The following is a 14,961-nucleotide window of genomic DNA, read 5'->3' as shown; positions in this document are numbered from 1 at the left end:
TACCCAACAGCAGGAACTCATTAGCCTATTAGGCCACACCCCTGACAGCACAGCTCATTCGCATATTAGGCACACCCCCATGTTACCAGAAGTGTGGTCATCCAGCCACACCCACCTATTGCTTCTTATTCTCTTTACCTTGTTTGTTGTCAAAACCCAGGGCTTTTTGCATGTTAGGCCACATACCCCTAATTGTAGCCAATCCTAATGAGTTTCTGCTGTTGGGTGTGGCCTATTATGCTAATGAGTTCCTGCTGGGCGTGGCCAACTTGGGAGCCAGCCGGAACTCCGTTCCTGTGCGTTCCTGCCCCAAAATAGCCCTGGTATCATGCATATTTTATAGCTAGCTCCTGTGCTTGTACACATGAAACACTCATCATTAAACATTCTCATGTGAAGCCCAAAGTGAGGGAACCATTTTTGGAGGACAGGTCAGCTTTTCCCCTCCCATGCTTTAGATATTAGGTGTGACTGTTCCTCATGAGCACTGAGCTGGATTACACCATGCGCTAGAGGGAGGAGACTGTGCAAGCAGGTCTTTCTAGATGCACTGAAAACCCTCTGTCACAAATCAAGGGACCACATGAATAAAAAGCCACCAGGAAAGAGGGGCAATTTCACAAAATTCTCTTTTTGTACTGCAGTCCTATACGGCAAATGGCATTTTTGTTCAACAGGACCCTACTTTGACCTTCAGAAGAGGCTGTTGATTTATTTATCTAGATTTTTTAATCCTGCTTCTCCACAGACGTTACAACTAATAAAACAAAACCATTAAAACACATTCATTGAAAACAACTCCACTAAAATATATCCATAAAAAAAGACCAATGCCATTACAACACACCCATTAAAAAAGGCCAGTACCATTAAACCAAGCCAGAAGATAACAACAGCACAAAATACATACTAAGCAGCCTAAAATGATGTAGATTAAATTATCTTTAAGCCAGAAGTAGACCATAAAACCTTTGAAAGAGAAAACTCTTCTGTTCTTTCTGTCTCCTTAAATGGTACAGCTTTTTGGCCATAGCCTTAATCCAAAAAACCCTTTAGTTTAAAACCGTAGTTTTTTTAAAAAAAGATATTTTAACCTGATCCCGATAAGAAAGTAAGGTAGGTCAGCTTTATGGAGGAGGGCATTCCAAAGGTGAGGTATCACCACAAAGGTGAGGGTGTGGAGGGGCTATTCATTAAAACTCCAGATGACACCAAATTGGGAGGTGCAGCAAACATACCAGCAGATAGAGATAGAAGTAGATCTGAACACACTGGGAAAGTGGACACAGTATTCCAAATGAGGTCGCACCATTGATTTATATAGGGGCATTATGATATTGGCTGATCTGTTTTCAATACCCTTCCTAATAAACCCCAGCATAGCATTGCCCTTTTTTATTGCAGTCACACACTGTGTGACTGATGTGGCGACCAAAAAAGCTAATGCAATCTTGGGGTGTATCAACAGACGCATAACATCCAAATCACAACATGTTGCAGAGGCATAAAATCCAAATCACAAGATGTTGTAGTTCTGCTGTACACTGCATTGGTCAGGCCACACCTAGAATATTGTGTGCAGTTCTGGAGGCCTCACTTCAAAAAGGATGTGGACAGAATGGAGCAGGTGCAGAGAAGAGTTACGAGGATGATCAGGGGCCTGGAGACCAAGCCCTATGAGGAAAGGACTTGGGTGTTCAGTCTGGAGAACAGGAGGCTGAGGAGGGACATGATTGTGCTCTCTCTCTCTCATAAGAAGAAGAGGAGGAGGAAGAGGAGGAGATTAGATTTATACCCCGCCCTTCACTTGGAGTCTCAGAGTGGCTTACAAACTCCTTTTCCTTCCCCTCCCCACGACAGACATCCTGTGAGGTAGGTGGGGCTGAGAGAGCTCTTTCAAGAACTGCTCTTTCAAGGACAGCTCTGACAGAACTATGGCTTGTCCAAGGTCACCCAGCAGCTGCTTGTGGAGAAGTGGGGAATCAAACCCAGTTCTCCCAGATCAGAGTCCGTGCACTTAACCACTACACCAAACTGGCTATTTGAAAGGCTGTCAATTAGAAGAGGGCAGGGAGCTGTTCCTATTGGCAGCAGAGGATAGGACTCGCAATAATGGGTTGAAATTAAGGGCAGGAAGGTACTGGCTGGATCTTAGGAAACACTTTTTTTCTTTTTAGAGTAAGAGTTGGGCAACAGTGCAATCACCTGCCTAGGGAAGTGGTGAGCTCCCCCTCACTGAAAGACTTTAAGCAACGGCTGGACAAACACTTGTCAGAGATGCTCTAGGCTGATCCTTCACTGAGCAGGGGGTTGGAGTAGATGGCATGTATGGACCCTTCCAACTCTGTGATCCTAAGATTCACTTTGAAAGCTCTGTCTCTGGTTCCCATCTGCCTCCCCTCTGAAGGCAGGGGCACAAAGGTCTTCAGAAGAGGATCTTAACTGGTGGGCTAGACAATATAGATGGAGACAATCCTTCAAGTACCATGTTCCACAACCATTTAGGGTTTTAAAGGTAAGAACCAGCACTTTGAATTGCTCCCGGAAACAGGTGGGCAGACAGTGGGCATGCAGGACAGTACTAAAGAAAGAAAAAGATGGGGAATATACATTTGTGCGATTTTCATCCACTGACACATGGTGTGTATAATCCACGCCTACCGTGTTTCTTGAAGGCTCACTCACTTTGTACACAGACTATTATAAACACGTATACAAGAACAAAATAATGACTTTTTAGCCATTTAACCTGCATTGCAAACAAGAGGTCCTTGCCTGCCCTAACGAAATCACTTTGCTTTACTTTTGTGCCAAAACTGAAGGTTCTCACAAACTTTGTTTGTTTACAGCAGGGTTTCCCCCCCAGTCTGCCTTTAGTAAAAAGGTAAAAGTAAAGGTTCCCTTGCTCGAAAGCCAGTCGAATCCGACTCTAGGGTTGCGATGCTCATCTCCGTTTCAAAGCCGAAGAGCCAGCGCTGTCCAAAGACATTTCCGTGGTCATGTGGCCGGCGTGACTAAACACCAAGGCACACGGAACGCTGTTACCTTCCCACCAAAGTGGTACCTATTTATCTACTTGCAATTTCTTGCTTTCGAACTGCTAGGTTGGCAGGAGCTGGAACTAGAGACGGGAGCTCACTCCGTCATGCGGCACACTCGGGTCTCGAACTGCTGAACTACCGACCTTCCACAGCCTGCAGTTCAGCGTCTTAACCCAGCTCAAAAAGAAATAGCTCGTTTACTGACAATAGTGGCGACTTTAATGCAGTGGTGGCGGAAAGTGCTGCGAAGTCCCCAAATGGGCTTTTCAAGGGATGTTCAGAGGTGGCTTGCCATTGCCTGACTCCATGTCGTGACCCTGGACTTCCTGGGTGGTCTCCCATCCAAATACTAGCCAGGGCTGGCCCTGCTAGGCTTCTGAGATCTAATGATATCAGAGTAGTCCGGGCTATCCAGGTCAGGGGACTTTAGTGTACATAAAGTTTAAAACCATCCTGTTGCTTTCTTTTAATCATTTACCTAAAATATTTGTAGGTCCACGTTTCATCCAAATAACTGGAACCCAAGGCAGAGAACAACAATAAAACAAACTCAATATAACATACTGTAAACTAACAAGATTAAAAGCCAGCAAAGGCTTAAAAATAGCATCCAAAGGAAAGAACTGCCTTTCAAGGACATCCCAAGAATGTACAAGCACTCATTTAGAGGAGCATTGGTATCATATATATATATATATATGTACAGGGCATTTTTCGTAGAAAAAGCCCAGCAAGAACTCATTTGCATATTAGGCCACACCCATTGGCAGAAAATCTTTAGCATATTAGGCCACACCCCATGCCTTCCCTTGGCTTGCCTGGGCACCCCGCGGCTGTGGGGAGCCCGGGCAAGCCCCTCCTTGAACGGAAGGGAAGGCAGTTAAACTGCCTTCCCTTGGCATGCCCGAGCGCCCTGCGGCTGTGGAGAGCCCGGGCAAGCCAGCCCTTGGACAGGCTGGGGAAGGCACGGGGAGGCAATTAAATGCTTCCCCAATGCTTCCAGGGGGGCCCCTCGCCCGCCCACCTCGGATTCGCCAGGGGGGGTCACTCTCCAGGCCTTCCCTCTGTAGCCACGCATGCAGAGGTTTTGGCTGTAGTGGGCGTGGCCAACTCTGAAGCCAGCCGGAACTCCGTTCCTATGCGTTCCTGTCCAAAAGTAGCCCTGTATATATACATAATGGTATCATTTATTCTGTGTTTAGCTTACCTCTCCCTTCTCATTTCGGATCCTTCGGTTGACCTCTTTCCCCTCAATACAGAGGAAGTCTTCTCCAGGATGAATGATTCCACACTTTATGGCAATGGCACGAGCTGTATTGATGTTGTCTCCGGTGACCATGCGGACTGTAATTCCAGCTCGCTGGCACTTTCTTATAGCTTCTGGCACCTAATAAAACAGTGAGTTGGATTGGAAAAAAAGACAAAATAAACAAGCAGAACAAATTCTTATTACAACATTTCCAAATGAGTGCACTAGTGATAGAAGCACTAGTAACACAGCACCGAGATGAGTTCCTAACTTCTCCATTATGATCTTGTAGTAGCAACATAGGCAGCACAACTGGTAAGGTCATTCTTTCTGAACAGCGTAGATTTGCAGACAGAATGGTATGTCATGCCAGAAAACAGCCAATTTTCACCAGTAAAGCCTGCTAGCTTGTAAGATTACACCACATGTCAGACTGAAAAGGTATTTGTTATTATTTATAACCTACCTTTCACCCTCTTTTGGATACCAAACCCAAAATTTAATACAATATCAGAACATACACCTTGCCTGGTTTGCCTTCCCCCTCCAAAAGCACGGTCTGGAAATTTTACCAGCCCTGCTCAGAAGCATCATCTGCATTACTACATTGAATGGACTAGGACAAATTCCTAATATTGAAAGCAGGATTGGGAACTAAGGCAGGTGAATGTGGCTCAAACATTACAGTTGTTCACCAAGTTCTCGAATTCGACGTGAGAACATGCAAGATAGAAAGGATGACATATTGACAACAGATTTCTATGGCAATACATTGCACCTGTCCTGCTTTAACAGAATGTGGTTTTTTTTTCAAATTTCTTATTCTCTTAGAACATTTAAAACTTTTCTGAATACATTATGCCCTGCTCAGAAGCATCATCTGCATTACTACATTGCATGGACTAGGACGAATTCCTAATATTGAAAGCAGGATTGGGAACTAAGGCAGGTGAATGTGGCTCAAACATTACAGTTGTTCACCAAGTTCTCGAATTCGACGTGAGAACATGCAAGATAGAAAGGATGACATATTGACAACAGATTTCTATGGCAATACATTGCACCTGTCCTGTTTTAACTGAATGTATTTTTTTTCAAATTCATTTAAAATTTTTCTAAATTCATTACAGAATACCTGATTAGGGCTGGGATCCCCATCCTGCAGCCTGTGTAACAGTCACCTGTGTCTTGAAGGTTCTCCTCAATTCCCATGCAATCAGTGCTTGATTCAAACTGTGACTTCAGCACACATGGAGCAAGGCTTCAGCCTCCCCCATTTTTCTTACCCCAAATGATCATGGGAGACCACTATTTGGCTTGTTGGGGAAACCAACAAGTGTATGTTTGGTTTTCCCCACTAGGACAATTAGCTTACCTTCAGGACTACCACAGGTTGGGAAAATGGGACAGGGAGAAGGACAAGCCCCTTTTCTGTGTGCACTATGGTCATGATCCTAATTGGGTAACATTTGCATGAGTATTGAGAAGAACCCGCAAATCCTACGTAACTGTTACACCGGACACAGGGTGGGGACCCGGGATGCCTAAGCTGTGGAGTCTTGTGAACAAAAATTCTACTTTGTGAGCTACTGGCATTAAAGCTCTGAGCAAGCAGTTTGGCTGCTGCATAAATTAGTTTGCTCTGGAGCCATCCTTCCTGAGCTAAGATAAAAATATGTGAGCTGGAGGCTAAAAAACTGTGAGCTAGCTCACAGTAACTCAGCTTAGAGGGAACACTGCTCCTGAGTACTCTGTAGTGAGAAAAGAGACCTGAGAGATTACATATACATACAAGACTAGTGTTCCTTGTAACAAATGACACTGACATCTATGTGGAGACCCAAAAGGACTGGAGTTTCGCAGGAAATGCACTTTAATATACACAAAGGAGCATTTAATTACATATAACTTAATGTAATTTCTCCCCTGCTCCAGACAGATTTAATGCTAGTATAATAGTGAAAAATCAGTTCTTCACAAAGGAAACAGGAGTTATTTTGTACTTAAATTCCCTTACCCTGTCTGAAGACAAATAGCAAGGAGAAATATCAAAACCTATTTTATATATTATTAGCTTTTATTTTAAAACAATAAATTGTATTCATGTTCAGGGGACAATCTCCACAGGTCCACCAGGACTTTTCTTTTTCTTATAAATAGCAAAAAAACCACCCAACCATCTTTCATGTCACACCACACACACACAAACGCTTAATTACATTCCAGTTTGGCTTTTATCCTCCATGCACGTAGTAATCACAGGAAAAAAAACATTTGTTACGCAGTTCATCTGTATCAGAAACAGCTCAAATGGGTCCAATCATGGGGAAAATCTTATTGCACATGTGACATTATGGGCTCTTGAACTGCTGCCTTGCCTTGCCTACTAATAGGTGGTATTACAACAAACAGGACCACGGTGTATAATAGCTAGTAAAACGGTGATTTACTGTTTTACTACTAATAGGTGGTGGCAGCAACACTTAATTTCAAGATAAATAAAGAAATTCCCATATATAAATACAAAATTCTTGAAGTATATTATTAAAAGAATCTGACATTTAGGCTGCGATCAGATGTGCCATTTGATCTGCTGCTGTTGCTGTTCCCTTCTGGATTTAAAATGCATAATCAGACAGTAACATCTGTCTGTTGTGCCCCAGTCATCTGCATCCCCCTTACTGTGTGTTTCTTTGATACCTGTGAAAGTTCAATCCCTTTGGACAGAACTAGTTTCAAACCAGATTTCCAGTTGTCTGATCACTCTGTTGTGCACCTAAGCCATGAGGCACGTCTGACTGGTCTCTTGTTTTCCAGCCACCGTTTTTTACTAGTTAACGTGTGCATAACTGCATATTCACACCACTCTCTCTCCCCCCCTCTCCCACAAGGGCTTCTCAAAACTGTGTGTTCTTTATAAAGACTCTCAAAGAAAGACACCTCTGTACTTCAGCTTTTTTCTGTGCTTTTGGGAAGGGGTTAATTGAAAAGATTAGAGAGGATGTCAGTGAACTGCATATCCCAGCAGGCTCATCAGCACTTGTGCACATGCTCAAAGGACAAACTTTTTTTAAAATGGCTACAGCTCCATGAACTTATCAGCACTTGTGGGCATGCTCAAAGGAAAAACCTAAAAACAAAAAAAGGCTGATGGCTCCACTCCCTGGCTGCTGTGTCTGATTGTTCAATGATGGGGTGAAAACACTTTGAAGAGTGTTAAGGGAGTGAGTCTGATCACAATTCTCTGTTACAAAAAACCCTGGATCAATTAGAGGCAGGGCCACACTGGATCAAACTGCACATCTGACTACAGCCTTATTCCTGGTCTTATGGATTCGTCACCCTCAAAAACCTATGTATATTTCAAATGCAGGAATAATAAAAATAGTGTTCATGTATAGATAAATACAAAATAGCCCTTCATTTGCAAAATATAAATAAAAGACCAAATGAGTTTTATTTATTTTTATTTATTTTATTTATTTAATTCGATTTCTATCCCGCCTTGCCTGACAAGCAGGTTCAAGGCAGCGTACAATAATAATTTACAATAAAAATAGATAAAATTCTAACAATAAACTATAAAGTGCAGATTAAATACAAACAATAAAATGCAGATGGTGATAATTGAAGTTGGCCCCGTATGTCTATGGTCATAGAATAAACAACTCCCAGGGATAAAACTTCACAAAAATGCAAAGAATACATAATGAACAAAGGGCCATGGCTGGTCTTTACTCAATGCCAAATGTAAAAAAAAAGATAAATACATCTTATTAAAAAAAACCATGAGCTTCCAGAATGAGGTTACTAATTGATTTGCTTTCCTTTTCATTTTGAATTTGGAAATGTATACATCATGTATTTTAAAAGTATTTTTGCATTAAGCACATTCCTTTTTTTATTCCTGCTTTTGAAGCTTAAAATAAAAACATGCTTAAAACATTAGCTCTGTGAACTGCAAACCTACTTTTGATTTATTGTCATTCACCACAGAAATCTCATGCTCAGAGTTCTGAGTCTAGGACCCAGGTTAAAACATGAAATGGCTGAGTGATTAAGAGAGTCTGGCAAAGCGAGCTATGATGCAGCAGCAGCAGCAGAACTGGAAGCAGGAGAAAGCCAGTTCCACTGTGGGCCTGATAGAAGCCCTCCGGGGGCCTGATTCGGCCCCGAGGCCGCATGTTTGACACCCCTGCCATAAGGTCAGGACTACGTTTCAGAGTCTTTTTATATTATATATCAAGCATTTTGTATTTATATATGGGATTGTTTCTCTGCAATTCTTCGCTTCTTGGCTCTGATTTCTGTTGCAGTTCCCTTTTCGCTTGACTGAGCAACACCTCCTCCAACTTAAGAAAAAGCCCCCCCCTCCGCACCAGTAGTGTTTTACGTCTCATGTTGAGGTTTGTTCCTTTGCTGTGCTTTGCTATGACAGCAGAACTGCCGCTATCTGTTGACGGCTGCTGAAAGCTCAGATCAATCTGCACATCTGCATTCTCAAATGGCTTGATGGCAGCTGTAATCTATTTCCATTCCTGTGCATCTAAAGTAGTCTAAAATATTAAAACTGCTAAACAGGATAGAACTTGTCATGCAGCATGGCATTCAAGCTGGACTGCAACACTGAAGTGATCCAGCAAAGGATCCTGACTTATAAGTAAGCAAAGGAAGTTCTATTCAGATGAAAATTCCCGGCATCACTGAATGCAATGCATATTTTAAAAGCGGAGGAACCTGCTACCATTGTACAAGTCCCTGTGCCTTTGTTAAAAGGACCAATGTATCTCAGCCAATGATGTTTTCAGTTCCTTTTTAATAAGTAATCAGAGATGGAGGTAAGAAGAAGGATGCAGGAAGAAAACATCCAGGACCACAAACAGTACGATCACTCAGAGAATGAAACAGAATATCCTTCCCCAGTTACAAGCCTATTTTTAAAAACTAATTTAACTTTAAACATCTGGAAACAAAAAGAAATCTTTATAATTAATAAGGATATAACAGAACCAAGACTTTTAATTCTAAATCTAATGTCTCAATTATATATATATATTAAAATAGCAAATTGTGTTTTCAACATAAAAGTATGATGCTCAAAAGGCTGCATTTTCACTACCTATCTACAATATTTTATGCCAGCCTATCCTCTCAGGAGCTCAGGGTGGCATATATGGCTCTCTCCTCCTCCATTTTAACTTCACAAGACTGTGAGGTGGGTTAGGCTGAGCAATAGTGACTGACTTAAGGTTAACCAGCAAGCATCACAGCAGGGTGTAGACTTGAGCCTGGCCCTGCAGTCCTAAACAGGGTAATATTGTTGACTTCAACAGACTAAGAAGGATGCAACTCTGCTCAGAACTGCACTGTGGGTCTTGTAGTCCAGTACTCTAGCCATTATACCACACTGGGTCTGAAAATAGACGCCTTCATTATCTCTCAAATGGCTTTTAGAGGCATTCTAATGACTGAACCAAATAATTCAAATTGCAAATTACTACTTTTTATTAAAATACAAATCTCATTTTCACATGAACTGCAGGGCTCTCCAACTGAAAATCTGACTAAAACGATACTGTGAATCATTTGAAATAACTTAACAGTAATTTTCCATTTCAAAAAGGATGATAATTCTACACAAACAATAGGTCATTCAAGGACATACTCATTTATCTTCAAATCTCAGGCCTTTCAGACATCCAGTAACAATCTACTGCTATAATTTGGGTTTTTTAAAGAGACCATTTGTTTTATTTCTTTAGAGATGTACAACCCAACCCGCTTTCCCCCAATGTTGACCCAGAGTGGCTTTACAGCATGCCCTCTCCTCCTCCATTTATCCTCACAACATCCACCTTATGGGGCAGGTTACACTAAGAGAGAGTGACTGGCCCAAGGACACCCAGTGAGCTTCTATGGCATGGTTGAGATTTGAACCTGGATCTCTCAGATCCTAGTCAAACATTCTAAGCACTACAACATTCTGGCTAAGTGCGGGGGTGGCGGAGGTCATCATTAAAAGCCAACATAAAGAAAAATGAATTGGAATAAGAAAAGTTCAAATTTAAGCTTTCATTTTAGTGAGATTCCCCTAATGGGCTGCTTTAAATGCCACAGTCTATCAGAAACCTATTAACAACATAAATCACTGGCATTAAAACAAAAAAAAAAAATAGCATTGGCATTTGCTTTATAAGACTTGTAAGAGTTTATAATGTAATGCAAATAGCTATACTACAGTGGCTACAACTAATTTTGTTATCAGGCAAGAAAGGTCTCTAACCTGCATTTATTAGCACTGAGATTTTTAGCACAATCTGATGAAGAGTTACTCTATTCTAAGCCCATTGAAGTCAATTAGCTTAGACCAGAGTATCGTACTTCTAGAAACAGAAATATTCAGCATAATTTTATACAGGTTAAATTCTCCATAGAATGTAAGATCTTTAGCCTTAGAGCATGGGATGTAATTTTCACTCTGCTGAATGCCTTTGTTTCTGAATACTGGTAAAGGCAATCCTATGAAAATACTAAGAACCCATTAAAATAGATATTTGATGAGGCTCATCAAATATCTATTTGCAGAGCACTGCATCAGGGAAATATGGTGATTAATATTGCCTACGTTGGGCATAGGGCCTAATGACAACAACAGATTGCCACCATATGCAAGTGGTAGATAATAGTTGGGGTAAAATTATTGGTAATGATATCTTAGCAGGGGGCTCATGACAGAAGCTACGGCTGTGTTGTGACATCCATATTCACATTATCACTGCCCATCAGTTTCTTAAGGGCATCATTCTTTTTAAAATGAACTTAGTTCACTGAGATTTGAGGAGGAAGAAGATTCTGAGCTGGTCTGACTTATGCGTACTACAGTGGCCCAGTTTCTATAAATCTACATGGATTCAATACATTCAAGAATGCATATGGAGATAAAAATCTCTTTGAATACAAATACACATGGAAGCACTGTCAGTTCAAATAACCATCTTGAGCTTAATGGTGCAACTTCCTGGATGAAGCCACATATGACAGCAATGCCTGCATTGGTATAGAGTGTATCAGGGGCTCCTAAGGACAGCCCTACTTCTTCTGCTGTGGCTGTTTCTTTTGGAAATCCCTTTCATTGCCCATAAACCCACTACTGTAGCTGTTGGTCTACTTCCAAGTGAAAGAGATAAACAGCCTTCAATGCAGACAGGTCTATCACAAAGGAATACCGTTTCAGTGATGCTTCGGACTAATTTCCTCTTCCTGTAAAACAGCTGAACATAAACTTCAGCTACTGAGGAAATGACACAATGATACAAGTGGTTAGTGATCTGGCTAAATTACTTACTTACACCCTTCTAGAAAAAAACAGTGAGGGTGCTGAGACTCAGTAAGGGGGAAGGGGAGACCAGAAACACAAACTCAAGGATTTTCCTGTGCCCGTTATGACTCTTAGCTGCTTTGGCTTCAGAAACCATGAGAATATACTTTCCATTCTTCTCAGTGTTCCTAGTAGGGATGCTGTAAGTATGGGAACTATATTTCCCATAGCCAGGATACCGTTGTAAGGCCCCGGTCACATGGGAGGATTTGCCCCGCGGGAGGGACGGATCGGGGGCACATCAAGCGGCGCGATCATACCGCAACATCTGGGAAGCAGCACGCACCCATCCCCGATCCGTCCTTTCCAGGCGAAGATGCGGCTCAAAAAGGTAGTAGCAAAACAGCACTACCTACCGGTTGCTGCACAGCACAGGCGGGCGTCTGAGCGCCGATGCGCCCGTCTCTCCCGCAGCATGCGAGGTCCTGCCAAACTGGGCATGCACATGCATGCGCAGCGGGCTCACCTCACTCTTTGGTCCATGGCTTCCCGCCGGCATTTGATCATGCCAGGGAGGAGCTGCGCGGCGGCTGGGGGGATCTGTCTGATCCCGCAGCTGCGCTTCTCTTTTGATGTGGCTCTAAAAAGCTGCAGCCGTGCCTTTCCCCCTAGTGTGACCGGGGCCTATATATGATTTGTAGAGTCATGAAGCACCCTATCACAGCTCGAGCTCTCACTGCCAGAAATATTTAGGAAAGGTGAAGGGGGGGGAATCACTTAATGGACTCAGCCTCCCCAATCGATCATTCTTCTCATTTCTTTACAAGACATTATATGTCCTAACCAAGTAACTGTATTAAGTAGCCTCCTATTGACTAAGGCAGGCAACAGGATCAGCAGTAGTTCTGCATTCAGCGGCTGCAAGGACTAGTTAAGCATTTTGGACCTGATTTCAACCTGCTTGCTGCCTACCCCTCAACTGTAGGTCACTTAAGTAGAACTACTCTCCACAGAGTTCTAATGAATTTCACTCCACAATTAGAACCTAATAAAGGTAGAAAGGGGGAACAGATGCAATATGTGATGGAGTTATGACAATCATAAACATTACATGGGAAGCCCAACGTGGAGTAGCCATCCTTGTGATGCAGATTCCACACAATGGTGCATTTTCACATCATATAAAAGTACCCCCAAAAGTAACATACAGATTGCAAACATTTACAACTGCTATCAGTATCCTTTAAAAATTACAAATTATAGCAGAGAAAAGCCATTGCACACACCATAATTTAATTCCAGTTTCTGTTGCTAGAAATCAAGGGGCGGGGGAATTCCATCCACTTAGGAAAAACTGGAATTTGTTGTCTACTATCTCTTCAGTGGACTCTTTCACTTAACTTAGATAGTTTACCTCTATGCCCAACTTGATTTATCCAATGTTTTAATAATCATATTTCTGACACTTTTCAATTTTTTTTGCAATGAAATACTGACAGAAGGCCTGATTCACATACATTGTTGCATACGTATTTGATTCCTTTCAGTATTCAAAGGGCAATTTTCCTGACAACAATGCACATTACTTACTGAAATGGAATATCACAAAGGTGACTTTTCAGAAAACTAAACTAAATGGATTGCTGAAAAAATGGAGTGTACCTCCAAGCAAATACACATCAAGTAAATTAAAATGGAGGTCTGTAATCTCAGTAATTATTTAAAAAACAATTAAAATAAAATTTATAGTTTCACCAAAAAGAATTTATGTTTACATCTGAAACTACCATGCAGCATTTCAAACAGCAGACACATCACTCCGTGACGGATGCAGGATGCTTAAAGTTGATGAGGCTCTATTTCATCCAGACATGCCAGACACATAATGGAATGGAAAAAATATGTAAGACAGGCCTTTTATAATTACCTACTGTTTCTTTATAGACTATTACCAGTAATGAGGTCCTGTATCATCATAGCAAGTGTACGCATTCATGCCTTGTAATAAACAAGATCCTCAAGGGAACATCAATAAACAATGTGTCAAAGCAAGTCATTTGACACTACTCTGAGGCTTGAAGAAATACAGAGTGGGGGGCTCAATATATTTAAGGCCACACTGCAGCCTAGTGTCCTCTGAGCTGCAAAGAAAACCTTCTACATATTAGGTTGTGACATCTTGCTTCATGTACTGTTTTTAACTGAGGGAGGAAAGGAAGGACCTAGGAATCCGTCCTTATTATATAAAAGCCAGTTGGGGTGGCAAGGTTCTATGCCCGGCAAAATCAGATGACTCTGTGATGTGTCAATCACAAGGTGTCTCTATCCACTGGCTGTGTTGCCTGAGCTATCTCCTGCCCACTGCAGCCTAGGCCACTCTTATTTATTTATCAGATTTATACCCCGCCCTCCCCGCAAAGCAGGCTCTTCTCTCATTGGGCCAGTGTTTCAAGGTCATTTGCATATGGAAACTGATTGGACTTCACTCCATTCCGCACCTCAAACTCCCCCCTCCCGCGAGACAGTTGGAACTGTCAGTAGCATATGCAACCTGGTGTATTCTGAGGAAAAATACATCCTAACTCACAACACATCACTTCCCCTTCAAAAGATAGAAACCAAAAACACAACCATGCCACACCACAAAAAAGACAGATCACACCACAAGCAGAATACCACAAGGCAAAAAATGATAAAATGATAGGAAAAGGTGCCAGCAGTCACCGCATTACTGCCACAGATATGTACCTGAGAGCGCTTCAGAGGATGGTGTGCAGGTCCCAGGTTCATGTTATAAAAGCTGCCTGGGGTATTATGGACCATTCACAGACTTTCACCCTTAACATACCTCACAGGGTTGTTGTGCTGATCAAAAGGGGGAGAGGAGAATGCTGTGAGCTGCTTTGGTCCCCACTTTGGAGAAAGACTGTACTTTTTCTTCTGGGGAACCAGTGTTGCCAATTGCCAGGTGAGTGCTGGAGATCACTCAGAATTACAACTGCTCTTCAGATGGCAGAGATTAGTTTCCCTGGAGAAAACAGTGGACTGTGTCATTATACCCTGCTGAGTTCGACACAGCAAATTGACACTGAGTGCCCAAGGCCGGGGCACCCACCCAGAGCCTCTTTCTAGAGCTTATTGTATTTATTTCCACAATGAGCCTTATTCCGTGTATGTGTGTATGAGAATCTGCTTCTCCAAAGTCTTGCTTAAAGTGGCTTACAATTAAATTATCAATATAAAAATAAACAAGCCATTAAAACAAACTCAAGGACAGAAAATACTGCACTCTGCGAAGCCTGCTTGAAACTGTTCCCATGTCAAAGCAAGTCAACACATCTCTCCCTTATATA

General features: G+C 42.1%; 1 protein-coding gene across 1 annotated transcript in view; it reads right to left on the bottom strand.

The window, feature by feature from the left end:
- LOC107124162 (plasma membrane calcium-transporting ATPase 2-like) overlaps positions 1-14,961 on the bottom strand; it is a 265,585-nt gene that overhangs the window by 49,683 nt on the left and 200,941 nt on the right. The window contains 1 exon segment of the mRNA XM_015427552.1: positions 4,249-4,428. Coding sequence (XP_015283038.1) covers positions 4,249-4,428 — 180 coding nt within the window.

The sequence above is a fragment of the Gekko japonicus genome, unplaced genomic scaffold, assembly GCF_001447785.1.
Source record: "Gekko japonicus isolate JY-2015 unplaced genomic scaffold, Gekko_japonicus_V1.1 scaffold354, whole genome shotgun sequence".
NCBI lineage: Eukaryota > Metazoa > Chordata > Lepidosauria > Squamata > Gekkonidae > Gekko > Gekko japonicus.
This window is presented reverse-complemented; position numbering and strand designations above follow the sequence as displayed.